At 27.1% G+C, this 20,389-nt stretch overlaps 1 protein-coding gene and 1 long non-coding RNA gene across 3 annotated transcripts in view; both read right to left on the bottom strand.

Moving 5' to 3' along the window:
* LOC136088885 (uncharacterized) overlaps positions 1-4,473 on the bottom strand; it is a 13,123-nt gene extending 8,650 nt beyond the window's left edge. Inside the window, exons 1-3 of one of the 2 annotated variants that reach the window (XR_010642589.1) lie at positions 4,217-4,473; positions 3,973-4,120; positions 2,302-2,406 (exon numbers count right to left, since the gene is read on the bottom strand). This is a non-coding gene — a long non-coding RNA (uncharacterized LOC136088885). Of the gene's footprint in view, positions 1-2,301; positions 2,407-2,589; positions 2,711-3,972; positions 4,121-4,216 lie in introns of those variants that run through there. The other variant, XR_010642590.1, reaches the window with a different exon arrangement.
* A 2,477-nt stretch (positions 4,474-6,950) lies between these two features.
* Positions 6,951-19,570, bottom strand: LOC100204043 (RING-box protein 1). The gene is made up of 7 exons (XM_065813930.1): positions 19,454-19,570; positions 18,729-18,825; positions 11,288-11,315; positions 11,118-11,168; positions 8,299-8,369; positions 7,955-8,040; positions 6,951-7,245 (listed from the first exon to the last, which is right to left on the bottom strand). The coding sequence occupies exons 2-7, from the start codon at positions 18,810-18,812 to the stop codon at positions 7,233-7,235; spliced, it is 333 nt and encodes a 110-aa protein (XP_065670002.1). The 5' UTR covers positions 18,813-18,825; positions 19,454-19,570; the 3' UTR covers positions 6,951-7,232.
* Positions 19,571-20,389: the final 819 nt, after the last annotated feature.

Raw genomic sequence — 20,389 nt, forward strand, 5'->3', positions numbered from 1 at the left:
AGACTTTTTGAGAATATTTTTAAAATATAATTCAGCCATACAAAAAAACCTTAAGATGACTTTTAAAACTGTGTGTAAAAAAAACAAAAAACTATTCACAATATATAACGAGGAACAACTAAGCAAACCTTAGAGTGAAATATAGACTTTTTTTAAAAATTAAAAAATAATATTCAACCAAACAAAAAAAAACTTAGGTTGACTTTTAAAACTAGCAAAATAATTTTTTCACAATATATAACAAGAAACAATTAAGCAAACTTCAAGGCAACATATAGACTTTTTGAAGATATTTTAAAAGATAATTCAGCCAAACATAAAAACTTTAAGGCGACTTTTAAAACTAACTAAAAAATAATTATTTAAAATAAATAACAAGGATCAATCTAACAACACCTTTAAACAACATATAGACTTTTTGAGAATATTTTTAAAGTATAATTCAGCCATACAAAAAAACCTTAAGGTGACTTTTAAAACTATGTAAAAAAAAAAAAAAAAACTATTCACAATATATGATAAGGAACAATTTTTTCTCAATAACAAGAAACAATTAAGCAAACTTTAAGGCCACATATAAACTTTTTGAAGATTTTTTAAAATATAATTCAGCCAAACATAAAAACCTTAAGGTGACTTCTAAAACTAAGTAAAAAATAACTATTTAAAATAAATAACAAGGAGCAATTCAACAAATCTTAAAGAAAAGTAAGTTTTTGAGAAAATTTTTAAAATATAATTCAGCCATAAAAAAAAACCCTTCAAGTGACTTTTAAAACTAAGTAAAAAAAAATAAAAAACTATTCACAATATATAAAAAGGAACAATTAAGCAAACCTTAAGGCGACATAGACTTTTTTAAGATATTTTAAAATATAATTCAGCTAAACAAAAAAAAAATAACATGAAAAGCAAGAATAAAACAAACCTTAAGGCAACTTATAGATTTTTTCTATTATATATTTTTATAGTAAAGCTCAGTAAAACAAAAGAACTGAGAGGTAATTTTTAAAACATATATAAAAACGAAAAAACAAACTTAACCTTAAAGCGTCATCTAGATTTTTTTCAAAATACTTTATTTTATAACTAAAAAGCTTAATGTAAAATTTAAAACAATATATAACAAGGAACAATAAAAGAAAACTTAAGGTGACATAGATTTTAACCTTTAAGGTAACCTCTAGATTTTTTAATTGACATTTTAATAGTAAGTGATCATCCATAAAGTACATAAGCTCGGAGGGGAAGAGGGGGTCCGCAGATGGTGTATATGAGATGGGAGGGCAGTGGGTTGATTATATATGAAAGGAGACTCTAAATTTAAAAAAATATCATAAAATGTTAGATAAATAGGTTAAAAGCGTAGGTACTTTTAGGGAGGTGGTGGGTACTTAAAAAAGCATATTGCAAAATGCAGGAGGAAGGGAGGGGGGGGGGGGATTGACAAAAAAAAGCGTATGTTCTTTTTGGACGACCCCTAAAACTCAAACAAAAGAAACTCGAGGTGACTTTTAAAACAATATATATAAAGAAAGAATAAATCAAACCTTAAGTCATCATGTAGATTTATCTACAGATGTTTTATTTTATATCTAAAGAATCCTAATGTGAAATTTAAAACAATATTTAGTAACTTGTATATATATACAAGAAACTAAATCTTGAGGCGTCATTTAAATTTTTTAAAGTAACTGTTATAATATATTTCATCCAAATAGAAGAGTTTTAAGACAGCTGAAATTAAAGACTGAAGTCAAAAAAAATAATAAATAACAATAAATGGATAAGTAAAGGCTTTGTCTCGATTTTCTTTTGACATTCCTATTTGAGTTAATTGGAAAAAAACCCACGAGGTAAGTTTTAAAACAGGTTTATAATTTACCTAAAAGATCCTCAAGGTTTAATGATTGACTGCTTATAATATATACCAGGGCTGCGGAGTCAGAGTCAGAGTTGTAACATTTTTAGTGGAGTCGGAATCGCTATACAAAATCACGACTCTGACTCCAATAGTAAAACATTAGGTGCACATTATAGTAAATAATTTATTTATTTATGATATATTTAATAATATAAATATAGCATTACTAAAAAAGTTTGCTCAAGTATTATTTAAAAAGATAACGTGCCATTATAAAAAGTCAACTCGTGTTCAACAAGTACCATTATAAAAACTCAACCATTAAAGTTAACAACAAGCCATTATAAAGTTAACAACAAGCCATTATAACATATATAATAACAAGTCAAAAAAGTAGAGACAATGATGTTAAAACATAATTTTAAAACTATTTTTACCTATAGAGTCATTAATTTTAACTTTGAGAAAACCTTCTTGATCAATTTTTCTTTGAATATAGTACTTTGCAACATTTTCTGGTTGACATTTTTCTCTTTTACGCACTAGATTAAATAACTTATTTATAACTTTAAGATCAATGAATAAATCAAACAAAATATATTTAAATACCTAATTTTTTTTTTTTTCTTATTTAATTATCTGTCACTCAATCAAATAAAATTTTGTGAAATAACATAAATAGCCTAATAATAAACAAATTATTTTCAAATTATAAAAAAAATTACATTTACAGGTGGACATTTTTGAACCTTAACATAATGTTGATGTGCTTGACATGAAATATCAGACACAAAATATTACTGTATAAGTTTCGTATACAGTCGTCCCCCGGTTAACGAACTTAATTCGGAGTACGAACTAGTGCGTTATCCGAAAAGTTCGTTAACCGAAACGCGTTTTCCCATAGGCCGCCATTAAAAAATTTTTAATTGGTGGATTTTGCCGAAATAATGGGGGAAAAAATTCAAAAAATTGTCCAACTTGATAAATAAAATAGGCAAAGGTGAAATGATTGAAACCTGAGATTTATGCACTTTTAAAAATTGAAACAAATTGAAATTGTGCATGAAAATTGCTTGTCAAAGTTTTAGAAAAAACTAAAAATTGAACATGAACATTGCTTATCAAAAAATGAAAATTCAACAAGAAAATTGCTTGTCAAATTTTTACCAAAAAATTGAGAATTGAACTTGAAAAATGCTTGTCAAAATTTGGCGGTCCCGGTTCGTTAACCGAGTTCCGGTTCGTTAACCGGGGGAGGATTTTGGGCAAACTTTCGGTTCGTTAACCGAAAGTTCGCTAACAGGGGGGTTCGTTAACCGGGGGACGACTGTACTTTAAATCGATTTCAGTATGAATGGTAATAATGAATATTAAAACTATAAATTCATATTAAGTAATTATTCATAGTAATTTAAACATGTCTGTCTCTAAACACTGCTCTCATAAATACGGGCATAAATCTATAAAATATCAAAGCATTAAAACTTAGAACAACCTTAATTATGAACTAAAAGCTCTCAATTCATTCTCAACCTTTAAAACTAGATTATTCTACTTTTTAATAAAAAAATATAGTTAATGTTTATAATTTCTATAATCAATTTTTGTTGTCTTTAGTATTTTTTTTTTTTTTTTTAATTTCTATTATATATTTTGTTGTCATTACTATTGCTTATTGTTATTTTTATAAACATTTACATTACTATTATTAACTACTTTTAACTATTACTACTAATATTAATATTGTTATTATTATTATTATTGTTAATACTACTATTATTATTATTGATATTATAATTATTATTATTATTGTTGTTGTTATTATTGTTGTTATTGTTATTATTATTAGTAGTATTATTAACACTGTTATTTTTATGTTATAAAGTTATTATTAACACCGTTATTTTTATGTTATAAAGTTTATTATTTTTATTATATATTATGAAAATTAGCATTATATTTATTTGAATTAGATATAACCCTGACATTAGCAGGTGTTTACTTTATATTAGTAAATTTACTATTTGTAAACATCCTTGAATGTAAAATCTTATTTCAGAAATAAATTATTGATATTGATTGATTGATTAAGCATTTATACTCACAAAAGATCTTATCTTTCATTTGATCGGCCATGTGATAGCGCACTTAGATACAATTCTCGCTGCGATTTGATTATCGTCGTTAAGCGAATTTCTTCGCTTTTTGAACATGTATATTTTTTAAAAACAAACCTCTGACTCAGTTTCTAATCTAAAATTAACTGTTTTAGGGTATTATAGAAGCTTAAGTTGTTAATAGAAACAATAATAACTCAATTACTTACGCGTTTAGACATTGAAAAACTACCTTTAAGGAGAGTGTAGCCGAAACGCAGCTTTTATTTGCATAAAAAACTTTTCAAGATATACAACCCCGAATTTACATTGCTCATAACTTGAGAAAAAAACATTATTTTTAAGAGAAAATTTAAATGGCAACTCTTTTAACATTAACATTTATTATGATAAATTGTAATCTTTAAAAATCTATTTAACGAATGTAGAATCTGGCTAAGAAACGTTAAGGAGACCAAGAAATGTCACCGTAACAAAAAAGTCGCCTTAAGTGTGGTATTTTTACCGCAAATAGTCACCTTTAGGTCGATCTAGGAATATATATATATATATATATATATATATATATATATATATATATATATATATATATATACACATATATATATGTATGTATGTATGTATGTATGTATGTATGTATGTATGTATGTATGCATGTATGTATGTATGTATATGTATGTGTGTATATATATATATATATATATATATATATATATATATATATATATATATATATATATATATATATATATATATATATATATATACAGCAGTGGCCAAAATTAAAGACCACTCATTTTTTTTCAAAATGTATTTTCAACCTTAGTATAATTTTATTTTGGAAAAAAGTATCAAAAAGAGAAAAACATTTTTAGAAAGAATTTTTATAGTATTTTATATTTATTATAAAAGAATTTATAATTTTTTTACAAAATAATGTTAAAAAATTAAAAAAGTGACTAGTAAAAAATATATATGGGAAAAAAAGTTGGACAAAATTTTAAGACCAGTTTCAAAAATATTTCAAAAAGCAATAAAAAAATAATTTAAAAACGTATTGTTCCTCCATTTGTTTTCAAGCACTCTTGTACTCGTTCTGGCATTGAATTCATTAAAGTTTTGATTACTTCATCAGGCACATTTTTCAAATGATGAGAGATAAAAGATTTCAAATCTTCCAAATTGTGAAGTTGTTCTTTACCAAGCTTGTGATCAAGCCACGACCATAAATTCTCTATTGGATTCAAGTCTGGACTATTGGCAGGCCATGGAAGCACTTGAATTTTATTAGAATTGAACCAGTCGCTAACAACATGCGCTTTATGACACGGCGCATTATCTTGCTGAAAAATATATCCATCTTGCAACTGCCATAAATCAATGCTAGGAATAAGCGAGTTTTCCAAAACTCCACAGGCACTCATACAGGCTCAAATGCCTATCGAACCACTGCCTTGTTTTGTTCGTTTTAAAATGCATGATTCATCGAACCGTTCGCTTGGAAGTCTACGCAACATTACGTGACCTTTTCTGTTGTCTACCTCAACGTTCATTTCATCACTAAAGACCACACGGCTCCACTGATCTGTTGACCAATTTTTATGTAGTTTGCACCACTCTTTCCTGGCAAATTTTTGTTTTTTATTTAAGCGTGGTTTTTTTGCAGCAGCACGCCATAAATAATTTAAACTGTGGAGGACCCTTCGCACAGTTCTAGGGCTTGCTTTCAAACCATTTGACAGTGTCCATTTTGTAGACAAGTCTGTAGGTGATGCTTGTCTGTTTTCTTTGATTAATCTCACTAACGAGCGAACATCACGGTCATTTGAAATTTTATTGCGTCCAGTCCTAGGACGATCATTAATTGACCGGGTCTCTTTGTATCGTTGAATTATGTTAATAATGCAAGAGTGAGACCTTCCGAGCTTTTCTGCTATTTGTCTGATGCTATAGCCTTCTTCTTTTAACACAAGAGCCGCGTATCTATCTTTTTCTTCGATCTTTGCACGCATTTTTGCAATATTTTTATATCCTTATTGCAATTCAAAAAATAAATGTTTATTTGATATCGAAACTCAGGTTTCGACATTTTATTTTATAGCCAACGTAATAAGCAACTAAGACAGTTAAAAAAAATAATGGATTATTACTTTTAATACGTGCAAATTAAAGATTTGGTCGTTAAATTTTGTCCAATTTATTTAAAAAAGATTTATAAGTACTCATCAGTTTTTTAATAAGTTAAACGCTATTTAATTAGAATTAGATTAAAAAATTAGAGAAAAAAATTATACCACTTTAATCCGTATGTTTTATTTAACAAGATATTAAAAAAAAAATTTAATATGTCAATTAGAATCTTCTTAATTTTAATTTAAAGATTGAGAAACCAACTAAAAAATGAATGGTGTTTAATTTTTGGCCACCGCTGTATGTATATATAAATATATATATATATATATATATATATATATATATATATATATATATATGTATATATATATATGTATATATATATATATGTATATATATATATATATATGTATATATATATATGTATATATATATATATATATATATATATATATATATATATATATATATATATATATATATATATATATATATATTAGAGACTCTTCCGTGGTGCTTTATGACAAGACCGTTAGGTCTTTTAAGGGCACCTAAAACAAAAAATTCATAAACACATTAACAATAAAATAAACTTTAGGCTCATACGACGGTAGAAGACCAATTTTCTTAAGTGAAAAAAAAAAAAACACCTGTGAACACTGTCTCAACGCCAAAGATGTCAAGCTGAAATTGAGGATAAAAAAATAAATAAGCTAATTGCTGTGTGTGCGACTGCTTTAGTATTTGAATAAGTAATACACAACCGTTTTCAAGTCATTTGAAATTGTTGGAAGTCGCATTTTAACAATTTCTTTTGAAGAGAAAAAAAAACATTAACTCTAACATTTATGTTTTAAAAACTATGAAAAACAAATCGTAAAGCACACCACTATTTTTTCTAACATCTTTCTTCTACTTTTCTATACTACTGACACAAATCAAAAACGTTTTTTAATACCGAAACAGCGTCATATTTTTGAAGTTTAAAACGTTGTTTTAAACTTTAATGACTAAAAATAACTTTAACTGATAATAAGTTACAAGAAAATACAATATTGATGCAACTGTAGGAGGATAATAAAACGTTCATTCCGTATTGAATCAAAAAAAATACGCTATCGACCATACCTAAACAAAAAAACAAAAAAACATTGATGTTAACTAATCAAAATATTCAGAGTGTCCTATAAAACACATAAAATAATTTAATTTAAACACATAAAATAATTTAATTAGAGATGTATTTAAATTTTTAGTAAGGATCTGAATGAGAAAAAGCAATGATGTAATAATAATGATGTAGCGTGACAACAGTATATTTCTCTTCAGTAGTAAGTTTCAAAAGTTAGATTTCAGTATATTCTTTACGAATGCTTTATTGTGCATCGAGTTCGGATCCGTAAGCCGGTATTGAAAGCATAAAACTTTGATTAAAAAAATCCTACAAACCGCAACTCAATCCATCTGCAATATTAATATTAATAGTAAAAATATATGCTCCCAAATCATAGTAGATTTATTTTATATATAATAAACAAAACAAGATTTTTTTAAATGATTATTTTGAAAGTTTATCAGAAACTCAATTGATAGGTCACTATAACAAAACAAATAAATGAAGATTGCTCAACCTTTTAATAGAATAGAAATAATTTGAAAACTCGAAAAGAAAAAAAAATAACGTTTTTATTTTTTTTATAAACACTTTCTGAAATAAAAAAAAAAATATATTATATATATATATATAATATATATATATATTGTATTTAATTTTACATAAGTTATATTACAGCAAACACATTGAAACAGACAAAGTATCAAAAATAGTAATGTGTACTTTTGTAATTCCCACTCTCTGTTATCTAAGGGACACACTTGCCGTGTTTTTAACCATCTTGAAATACAATGAAAATGGAAGGCGTGCTAAAAAACAATGATAACATAACAGACTTAATCAAAATTGATTTTCAATATTGCTTTTCTTTTTGTTACAATTTTCTAAATTTTGATATAAGATCCTTTTAAATTAAGTTTGCAAAATTAATTATTTATAAGACCCAAAATAAAGCGTTAAATTATTAAATATTTTTTTCTATAAAATACTAAACATTTAACTATTGTTTAATATTTAATATTTTTATAGTTAATATAAAAAGTATAAGCAATATATAACTTCTGTACATTACAAACACCCCAAGCAACTGTACAATCTTCACTGGTAGCTGATGCTTGGTTAGCTTGACACTCAATACCTAAAATTGCCAAACAAAGTATCATAAGGTTTAGAACAAAAAGTTTAACAACAACAACAACAACAACAAGCTACTAATTTTCAATAAACCATTTTAACAATAGTTAATAATAACAATAACAATATATGTAATAAAATAAAAGTAGTGATAGTCATAGTAGTAATAAGTTTTAGTTTACAATAATAACAATGAATAAAAAAATAATATAATAACATAATTAAAATGGAAAATATTAAAGTGATAGTAATAAACATAATATTATTAATAATAATAATAAAGTTAATGATTTATAAGGATGGTGTCACTTATACAGTCTGATCAAAGAAGTGACATCAATTTTTAAATATAACATAAGTAATAATAAGCACATATATAAATCACAATTTGAAGATTATAATAATTAAAAAAAAAGAAAAAAAGAAACAAACAAAATAGTAGGGATAATAATTGTGTTAATAACAATAAAAAAAATAAGAGAATATTTTAATAATAATGTCAAGAAGTTAGAATAAAATACTTTTTAATTGATTTTGTTTAAGATGAAGAAAAGGTATTTAAGTTAAAATTTTTTACACTTATTCAAATACAAGGCTTCTGCTCCATTCACAAACGCATTGGTAGACAACAAAATGCTTAACATACTTCTAAGTTTTGTAAGATGGTACGTTTAACTTTCCATTATATATATTTCTAGTAGAATATGAATGTACTAGTGTACTTTCTGTGAAAAAATTTGTAATGGAAGAGGATAAATTTTTATTTAAAGTGTCAAAAAAAAAAAAGCCTATTAACTTAGTTTTAAGAAAACCTGATAACTTAGTACTCAGAATTCATGGAGTACACAAGAACAGAAAATCGCTTAAACAATGCCACTTATATTTGGAAAACTAATGAAACAAGTAATAAAAAACTATTAAACAAGGTAGAATCGCTACCAAAGACCCTGAAGAGTATTGAAACTTGTTAACAATGATAAAAAAAATTTAATTATAGATTAAATAACTGCTATAATTCAAATGGAGACTACGCAGTTTATTTACCATTTATTGTTTACATATCAAAAAAATATTTGCATGGGAAGTTGGTCATAAGCGCAGCTGCGGTCACCAAATATATAACCTCAACATCTGGTAAATATAAAAACTTGTGTTTAGCCCCACATTTTTTGTTGAAGATCATCTTGCATACATGTTATACAAACAATATTACACTCATCCAGTATCTGGCTCATTCAATACATATTTACTAACCAATAAGATTACTTTTCTAAAAAAAACTGCTGCAGTAGTATTATTTGCCAAGCAAAGGCCAAATGCGCGGCCAAAAAAAAATTCTTCTGCTGGCCAAAAAGTTGCACGAGTGAGGCAAAGCTTTCATACAATTACATACGGTTATGGTAGTCATAAAAAATACTTTTAAAAAGTTTAATTTTCTACATTTTTTTTAATTTTAACTGCTCAACCATCTAATGATTTACAATTTTACAAAAAATTTCTTTGTTTATATGTATAATACAGAGTCAAATTTCCTCAGAAAATTTCTGTTTTCAGATTAAAAGTTTTTTATTCACATTTTATTCTCAGATTCTCATTTACAGATTTTGTAGCAGTTTTTAGCTTTTTGTAGCATTTTGTAGCAGTACTTTTTACCAATAACTTAAGTTCTAGTCGTCTTTTAAAGCATAAAAAGTATACGTCCATGCATAAATGTCATAGGAAAATTCTAACATTTTTTTAAAGTGGAAATATAATTTACATTACAAAACATTGGAAATATATTTTACTAATTATACAAAAATAATTGAGAAATAATACCTAATTGTTAAACTATGTTATTTAGCATATTATAGTTTAATAACTTGGTACTATTTCTAAAAATTGTGCAAATTTTAGTTATTGGTTGCATTTCACCATGTAGAAATCTGTTAAAAAAAGTAGTATGATCTACTTGGATAATGTAATTGAATTAACTTTAGCATAAAATCCATATTCTCTTTATCCATTTCCAAAACTATACCAAACCAGTAAATTTCAGGCCATTTTACAGTGCCACCTATTCGATCAAATAGCAATTAGTAATGACTTTGCAAAGAAATTCAAAAAATTGAACTGATTGCAACAAACAAGCATATTCAGAGTAGCGACATAAACTTTAAAATTGTTTAAAGTTTTTATATTGTCCTGCACAGCCATCAGAAAGATTTATTGCAATTGTAGCACAAAGATTAGTTTTGATAGGACTATTATTTTATCGATAACAATGATAAATCTAACACCATAGTTAAGATTATCTGGAAAAAACAAACAAAAAAGATGCTATCAATTTCTGTTTCATGTAATAAAGTACAGTTGGATGAAGGAAACACGGCTTGTTATTTTAATGGAAACTACTAAGAGTTATTCTCAGCAAATTCTGCAATTATCAAAATTCAACATTCAAACCTAAAATGGTCTCAAATTCAAAATATGTGTAATGTTCTTTTATTGTATCATGCATAACAAACAAATATGCAATTGATGTAACTCTCACTAGTTTAAAAACAAAGATTTTAAATATTCAGTTTTTATTTTATTTTCACTTCTCAATACCTATCAATATCTATATATCTAATTTTAATATTTCATTTTATCAAAAAATAAATTATGAATTTACATAAAAAAGTGTTTTATTTTTACTGAATTTTGTCTGGATTTTCATAGCTTTGTGAATCAAAAATTAAAATCAATAACAACTTTATAAAACACTTACATAAGTCCATAATATGATTTCTACAAATGGCACAGTTATCAACCACAATATCTAAAGTCATTTGAATATGAATGCAATGACTAAAATATTAATTTAATTCTTATTATACATAGAATTTTGAGATTTGAAAAAAACAAAACAATTGGAAACCTTTAGAACTTTTAACTCACCCCATGCCCACAATGCAACAGCATTCCACTAAAATATATTTACATATCATAAATAAATTTTATTTATTAAAAATACAATTCAAAAAAATGAAAGCATACAATAAAAAAACAAAATTAAGAAATAAACAAATAAACAAGCAAAAATACTTTTAAGTAGATTAAATAAAAATGAAAAAAATAAAAAAATAAAAACTTAATAGGAAAAATTTACATCAGCATCCAGTTTCAAAATTGTTTTTTGAAACAAAAAAATAAAGCTGCCACCAAGCAAAACTCAGATAGGTAATAAAAATAGACAGAAATATATAGTAAAAACGGATACTCTTTATTTTGAAATTTAATGTTTGTTCAGGTAGTTTTAAGCTTAAAAAAAACTATTTCATCATAAATATGTTTATGCTTTGTCAATCTTTACAAATTTTTTTCTTTGTCATCTTTACAAACCATCTTAAAATCAATCTAAATAAAATTAGTCTCAAAGTACCTTAACTTTGATCACAAACCAAAATCTTATCCTAAATTATAACTACAAAGAGTTTTTTTTTTACCATAAGAGTGGGCTATTAGTAACTTTTAAAAATGTATCAATGGCATAATTCAGTGTCTATTCATTTATGCCAAAATAAGAACACAAGCAGTGTGTTTGTGCTTTTATTTCATTCTGAAAAATAATTTCAGAATAAAATAAAAGCACACAGCTATTGATATAAAATTAGGGTTATAAAAAATAGTTCAAAAAAATTTGTAATAAATTTAGATTTAAATCAACAAAGCTAATCGGTTCAGGAAAAATACTATTAGAATCAAAACTACAAACTTTAAAAGATGCTCAAAGATATGATCTCTCTTTTCTTTCTTTTTTTTTTGTTAAAAAAAAAACAATAAAAAAACAACTTGAAAACCATGTTCTAGATTATTAAAAAATAGAAAGATCAAAGTAAAGAGTAATGGAAGCCTATAAAGAGAAACATAAAAAATAAGGAAGAAGACGTACGAAAATTAGAAAGTAGAAGAGATTGAAAAAAAGACTAAAGCAACATCTCTTACTACAATAAAATACATTCTTCAGAATGATACTCTTGTAGAGCAAATTTTGATTTAGAGAAGAATGTTGTAGATTTAGTATCTAATAATCAGAAGTATTTTTACAGAGTAAATAATGCAGTAGCATCAGCTATTTTCCCTAACAATCTGAAGAAGATCTACACAATCATACACGACGGTTGAGTCTTAAAAACAGACTACTTACGGGTTAATTTAATTTTTTATAAGATCTCCGATAAATGTCTCAGAGATGTCTTATTAAATCATAGTTTGGAGAACAATGTCTGGTTAAATATTTAAAATAAAAATAGAACAAAAATTATTATTTAAAAATACTGTCATACATTAATATTTATTTAGTTAAAATGAACCTAGGAAAAAGAGGAAATACTGCAGATGAGTTTACGTAGACTAGCTATGGGTATACCTAGGTTTTTTAGGTTTTTATCATCTTAGATATTTGTATTTTTTTTTATGAAATAATTTTAATTCAATATTGCATGTTTTTTTAGATAGAGTTTTCATCAAGTTTATTTCTTTGAAAACTTTGTTTATTTTTATTGAATTGCATTTATCAAATTTATGTATGCTGTAATTCCATGTCAAATTGACATGGAATTACCTATTGAGCCAAAAAATTTTAAAAATTTCACCATATATCTCAGATTTTGCTGATTTTTATACAATTAAGATTATTTAGTAAAATAAAAATTCCTTGAAAATTGTTTAGTCTCTTACTTCAAGAAGATCCAATAAGGCTTTACTTTTAGTAGATATTGGCCAGGCTCTCTTGTCACCTCAGAATTGTAACGCTTATTTAGAGGTTTCAACTTACATAAATCTTTGATCTTTTTACTTCAAAATTTGTGCCTGACTATTTTCAGGGGTGACAAATCCAATCAAATGATTGGAAATGCAAAAAATTATTATTAAGTACCTGTATTTATCAATTTAAATTAATTTAGACAATTTTTTATCTACATGATTTTAATGCTCAAGAAACCCATGTGACATTGATGATATCAAAAAATTTTTTTACACATTATTTAATATTTATTGATCTTTCAGAAAACATAAGGATTTTGATCTGCAAGTATATAGATTTCCATATTTAAATAACAGGGCACGGTCCTCACTTTTTTATAGCGGAATATTGTCATAAATTTTTCACTACCTTACAGACTAGCTGGAGCTTCGAAACTTTTGACATTTCTGTAATCCTGATAAATGTGCATGTTTTATTTATTTTTTAAACATCTTTGCTTCCAATAAGGCTACAAGCAACCACTAATTAAAGTTGAAAGTAACTGGAAGAGAAAAGATGAAGATTGTAGAGTAAGATAACGATTGATGGACGACTTGAAGGATTGCAAATTATATGAATCAGGAAAGCAAGATCAAGGAAGCAAATTCCAAAGAGCTGATGTTCGAGGAAAAAAACTAGACAAATAAGCGTTTTTGGAGCACTTAGGAACAGTCACAGATAAAGGATGACACTTAATTGAATGACAAGTAACACGAGAATGAATTTTAGTAGATGGCACAAAAGATGCTAGCTCTTTAGAGCAGTGCCCATTATAGTATTTGTAGAAAAGAGAAAGAGAAGCAACATTATGACGATGTGATAATGGTTGGAGGTTGGCTACAAGAGTAGGTCCAACTATGTTTACAATTCATTTTTGCACCTTGTCTAAAAGAGAAAGGGCATCATCAGAAGATCCGCCCTAGATAAGGCCGGATTTGGGATTTATAGAGACAGGGAATAGAGTCCAAAGTAAGAAAGTGTCGAGCTCGATAAGGAGATGCAACCTTAGCAGATGCTAATTTTGCAACTGATTTGATATATGGATTCCAAGAAAGATCAGAAGTAAGAGTTAATCCTAGAAGATAAAGAGTGGATGACTCATCGAGTACATTACCGTTCATAAATATAGGAAGATCTAAATTATTGACATAACGATTAGCTGAAAAAATTGAGTTTTATCTGTATCGAAGTTCACCAGCCACTGTGAGCCCCATGCTGTAGCAGAATTGAGATCCTTTTCAAGCTCAAATGTCCCCTCCAAGCAATAAGAGAGTGTTGGCTTCTTATCACAACAAGAATAAATGGTAGTATCATCAGCAAACAATGCCACTTTAGATGTGAGAATATCTGGAAGATTGTTAATGTAAATTAAAAAGAGTATAGGGCCAAGGATATAACCTTGAGGAACCCCTAAAGTTACAGAATAAGAAGAAGAGTGCTGTCTGTCAAGGACAACTTTTATACTACGATTAGAAAGGATTCAATAATCTTAAAGATGTTGCCAGATACACCATAAGAAGAAAGCTTATGGAGAAGACCAGCATGCCAAACTTTATCAAAAGCTTTCAAAACTTCTCCACCTTTATCTAATGCAGGATAAAACCTATCGGTTATTACTGTTAGCAAATCGGCTGTAGAACGAGAAGATCGAAATCCATATTGATGGTCAGAAAGTAAGTTATTAGATTCAAGATGAGAGATTAAGTGTTTGTTAATTAAAGATTCAAAAACCTCGCTCTCCAGAATTTCTCTCGGAGAACACTTCTGCAAGACAATAACAGGTATGTTGTCCGGGCCACAAGCTGTAGAAGAGTCTAAGCAGGAAATCACTTTAGATACAGACGCTGGAGTGATACGAATGTCAAGCAATGGATCAACTTGTTTTTTGGCAATATCAGATAGAACCCAACTAGTGGAATCAAGAGATGATATTGATGAAATTTTTTTTTAGCAAACAATTCAGCTTTGTCTTTAGGTGAGGTGACAAAGTCAGAACCATACAAGAGAGGTGGAATTAAAGATTTGCCCTTATTATTGATACTATTAAAGAACTTCCAGAAGTCACGAGAGCCTAATTTTTGAGATGAGATGCGAGATTTCATGACCTGAGAATAGCGGGCTTTGGCGTTAGACAAAACCTTTTTACAATGGCTTCTGGTAGTAATAAATACGCCTGTTTTCTGGAGAATTGTTTTGCTGATAGATATGGAAGTAACAGTTTCGATTGGCAATCGCATCAGCACAATGTGAGGAAAAACATGGAGGAGAGTGAGGCTTGACCTGTAATCGTCGAGAGGGAACAAAAGATTCCATGCTAGCCTGAATCCACGAAGTTATGTAAGAAGGACATTTGTCAACAGGAATACGAAAGATTTCTACCATTATGAAGAAAATCACAGAAAGTGTCCCAGTCAACTTTAAGGTAGTTGTAAGAGGTACGATAATAGGGGGATTCAGGTGATAAAGAAGAATGAGATATTAGTTTTAGAGAGATCAAACTGTGATCAGAAAAACCTAAAGGTGAATGGGGAGAAACTGAGCACTGACTAGGATCAGAAACAAGACATAAGTCGAGTAGAGAAGGTAATTCAGCATAATGAGCAATAAAGTCACTGAGAACAAAAATATAGGCTGATGGATAAAGAGAAAGGGCTTGGTCAATACGATCAGAAATAACATCAAAAAGAGTGCAGTCTTGAGATGAAGGAGAGCGATATAGAACAAAGAGAAAGGCAATAGAGTGAAGTGGTGCAAAAACAAAAGCACACGAAAGAGTAGTCTGTGGAGTCAAACCTAGTTTCACAACAAATGGGTGAATTTTTACGAATGTAAAAGCCCAGGCTAAGCATGTGATTATTAGAGTCTTTACGATTTAAAGGAAGATAAATTTTAAGTTGTTTCCATGGTCCAAGACACCAGGTTGGTGGTTTGTGTCCCACTTTTTTATAGTGGATTCTTGCAATAGATTTTTCACTATTTTCTAGACAAACTGGAGCTCTGAAAATTTTGTGCAGTCCTAATAAACGTGCGTTAAAATTATTTCCAGGGCAAACAACCGGATGGTCTATGAGGCCGGGGCACCTGGGGCCATGCCCCAATTTTTAATTTTTTTTTCCACTTTAACAAAGTAAAGATAGCTTATAGTAAAAAAAAAAAAATTGTCTTCAAAAAGTTTTTTGGTTAATGTTTGTTCCATTCGGCTTTGATCATTCTATATTCAACGATCTTTTATAAAACACTTTAAGAAAGTTCATATGTTTATAAGAACTTTGATTTGCAAGTATACAGAATAAAAACAGTCATTCATCTAAAATAATGATTTTAATAGAACTTTACATTGTAAAATTTTAAACTTTCTGAATTGAAAAGAGTTAATACTTTTTAATGCTAAAATGTTAACAGCAAGTTGTTTATTTAACTAAAATCCAACAGTAAAAAAAAAAAAGAAAAAATTCCTGCCATAAACAGTACACCAATAAAAAAGAAAACAATCACCTTTTTTCCAGTACTATGGTGTTTAAGTTGCTTTAATTATATTAATTACTATTCTTGTTTTCAATGTAATCAATTTAAATGCAACAGTAAAATTGGATTTGTATGATTTTGTACATCATCATTTTAACCCAGAATCTATAGATACTATAAGCTTTAAATGTGAAGATGTTAATATAACAAGTGAAGATGTTAACATAACATGCCTTTTTTTTAATGGTATTTAAAGTTCTCAAACTAATAAGCATTGATACATTGACATTTGGTGAGTTTATTCTGTGTAAATACTGTATCGATGCATTTTATTGGATTGGTATGATGAATAAAATTTATAGTATTGAAATCTTTTCATTATGATGGCAGATTAATAAAATTTGTCATTTGCTAAAGATATTATGGCAACGCTTATAAACCCACACAGTCCTTTTAACAAACTTTTCTGGCTGTCTAAAGCAGATGAGTGTTGGGTTTTAATTAACAACACAATTTGTATCATTGATGCACCTGTAACAACAACTGACATTTTATTTTATTTTTTTTCTATTTTATTTTGTAAATAATTAAATAAAACAGAGCAAGTATAAACCAAATTGTCTTTTGAAGAAATAGTTTTTAAAGTACAGCACTTCAGAAATGCCAAAAGTTCCAGAGCTACAGCTAGTCTGGAAGGTAGAGAAAATTCAATCTCAATAGTCTGCTACAAAAAAATGCCCTGTTCCCAGTTTATAGAACTCTATACACTTGCAAATCAAAATCCTTATGTTTTCTAAAAGATCAATAAATATAGAATATATAACTTTTTTTTTTTGATATCATCAAGGCCACATAATTTTCTTGGGCATTAAAACAGATATATAAAAAATTTATGTTATGTAAAAAAAAAAGTTTTGTAATTTGAACCCTCTAAATAAAAATTGCAATTCTGAGGGGACAAGAAGGGCTTGGCCAATATCTTCTAAAGGTAAAATGATCATATTATTAGAATCTTGGAGCCAGAGACTAAAATTTTCTAGGAACTCTTATTTTACTAAGTACTCTCAACTGTATAAAAATCAACAAAATCTAAGATGTATAGTGACATGGCCTGGGTCAATTGACATTACTGGTTTTATTCTTATTAAACCTAATCTTATCTATTTATGTGTATATACATATGTATATTTTAAATATATGCTGAACTTCAATGAAATAATTTTGCACACTCATTTATAAAAAACAGTAAACACTCTTCAAGAATGGGACAGTTTATTATATTGGTAAAAATTTGAAAAAACAATAAATTAACGACTACGAAAATAATAACAGTCAAAACTTACATAATTTAATTTAAACACCAGGTAATTCAAGTATTATAAATAAAAAACAAAGTTAAAATAATAATTATTAAAGGTTTAAAAAAATAAGCAGTAATTTTAAAATTATTGAATTAAAAATTATACTAAAGCTATTTGCGTAATGTAAAGATTTTTGAAAATTTATTTATTTAAAAAATTAAATGCTTTAAATTAGACATGAACTAATTGATCAGACTTAGTTGACACAAGTTCCCCCGTTTGACAAATATTTATTGATAATAAATAGAAAAAACACTAAATGTGGGCATACAGCCACTTGGTTCTCAGCTGACAATATGTTATTAGAGTTATTTTAATGTTATTAGAGTTAGTTTTTAAACACCTCTGTCTTTAATTTTGTATATCTTTTAATTTTAATATCTGGGCTAGAGAGTTAAAAGCATTTAATTGATGGTTATATTTAATTTATAAGAGAATATTTAATAAAATTCAAATAAATAGTTGCGAATTTTTTAAATTAAATATATATGATCACCAATGAATTATATTAGGCTGTTGTGATTTGCAGTTGTTTCATTTATTATATTACATTGTACTGTATGTTTTAATTTTTTAGTTTTAAAAATCTGGTCAAAATTTTTGAATAGAATTTAAACAAAGCATTTATAAAGAGTTCCTGATGGACCGCAAAAAAGTAATAAAAAAATAAAAACAATGTCTAATCATATGATACATCCATTTATTAATTTAAAAGCCATATAACAAATAGTAATATCTTAACAAATTAAAATCATAATACACTGACCTTTTTAACTTCAAAGCGTTTTTTATCTTTAACTGATGTTGAAGATGAGCTTTGTTCTAGCATCTCTACATCTGTATCTGCCATACTGTTTTAATTACTATTAATTACAACATTTATTAAACTAAATATTTAAAAGTATAATATATAGTAAATAAAAAAATAGAAAAAACACTTGAAAACAATTTATTTATTAACATTAACAAAAAAAATCTTTCATCAGATAAAAAATACAATTTTAATGTACTAATGCACTAAACTATAACTGTAACTATAAAAACTTAGCTGGTTTTGATAAATTTTAATTTAAAATTAACAAAATTATAATTTAGTCACTAAATAACAATAATTTTGTCGATTTTAAATTAAACTTTATTAAAATCAACAAAATTATAAAAACAAATTAATTATTTAGTTATTATATTTAAGTGATTTTAGTTATTCCATTTAGTTATTTTAGTTTAATATTAAGTTAGTTGTTATATTTAATTATTATACTATAATATTTAAATATAAAAATAACTAAAAAAAATAACTAAATTTGATTTTATAGTTTAGTTATTTATTTACTATAGTTTAGTTATATACCTAGTGATGAATAACTAAACTGTAATAATTATTACAGTTTAGTTATTCATTACTGAACTTTAGTCCACTATTTTATTTTATTTTTAATCAAGTTTAGTGCATTAGTTCGGTTTTTTAAATAGACAAAGGCAAAAACTTACCAAAAGTTTTTTTTATTAAGTAAAAATTAATTGAAATTTAATTTTGTTTCTTTTCAAGAAACAGGGCTGTGAAGTCGGAGTCGGAGTCGTGGAGTCGGAGTCGCGACATTTGTTACGGATCGGAATCGCAGTCGCTAAACAAAATCGCGGCTCCGACTCAAAGTAAAACTTCTCGGTATTGCACGTGCATGTACAAAATGTTTAACCTTCAAAGAATTTTTCATATATTTCATATAAAGAGGTAGAGAAATTCGATGGTTCTTCAAATTTAGCAGTATAATGTAATTCATAGATACCCTGAAGTTATTCAAGAGGCGGCTCTGACCGCAACGGCTTTGCCGCTGACACAAGTCTCCGTAGAACGGTTATTTTCTGTACTCAGAATCTTCAGATTTTTTTATTTTATAAAGTTTTGTTTATTATTAAAAGAATTAATAAAAATAAATAAAATAATAAATTATATTGGTTCATTTCTATTAGTTATTAATTGTCACCATGTTTATAGATATGTCCATATTCGTTTAGCTTTGGAGTCGGAGTTGGTGTCGGAGTCGTACTATGGAAATTTCAACGAATGGAGTCGGAGTTGGTACTTTTTTTTTTACGACCCACACCCCTGGTAAGTAATATATTAAACCAGATGGTGTACTTAAAAACGTGTAATATAAAATAACTATAGCTAGTTATTTTATATTGTATGAAATTTTATGAAAGAATTACTAAAACTTATTATTTGCAGCCTGCGATACAGGTAAACTTACTATACCATAGTAAGACCATGGAAGTATAAAACAGATGGAAGTTCATCAAGCCGCAAACATCGGAAAAATTTCAAGTCGTCTCTAGAGTATGCTTGTAACCGACAATTAAAAAAAACAACAAGTTTCACTGGAAAAAAAATAACGAGTTACGAGTTTGTTTGTTTTTAAAAAAGTA

Source organism: Hydra vulgaris, chromosome 12 (assembly GCF_038396675.1).
Source record: "Hydra vulgaris chromosome 12, alternate assembly HydraT2T_AEP".
NCBI classification, from domain to species: Eukaryota; Metazoa; Cnidaria; class Hydrozoa; order Anthoathecata; family Hydridae; genus Hydra; species Hydra vulgaris.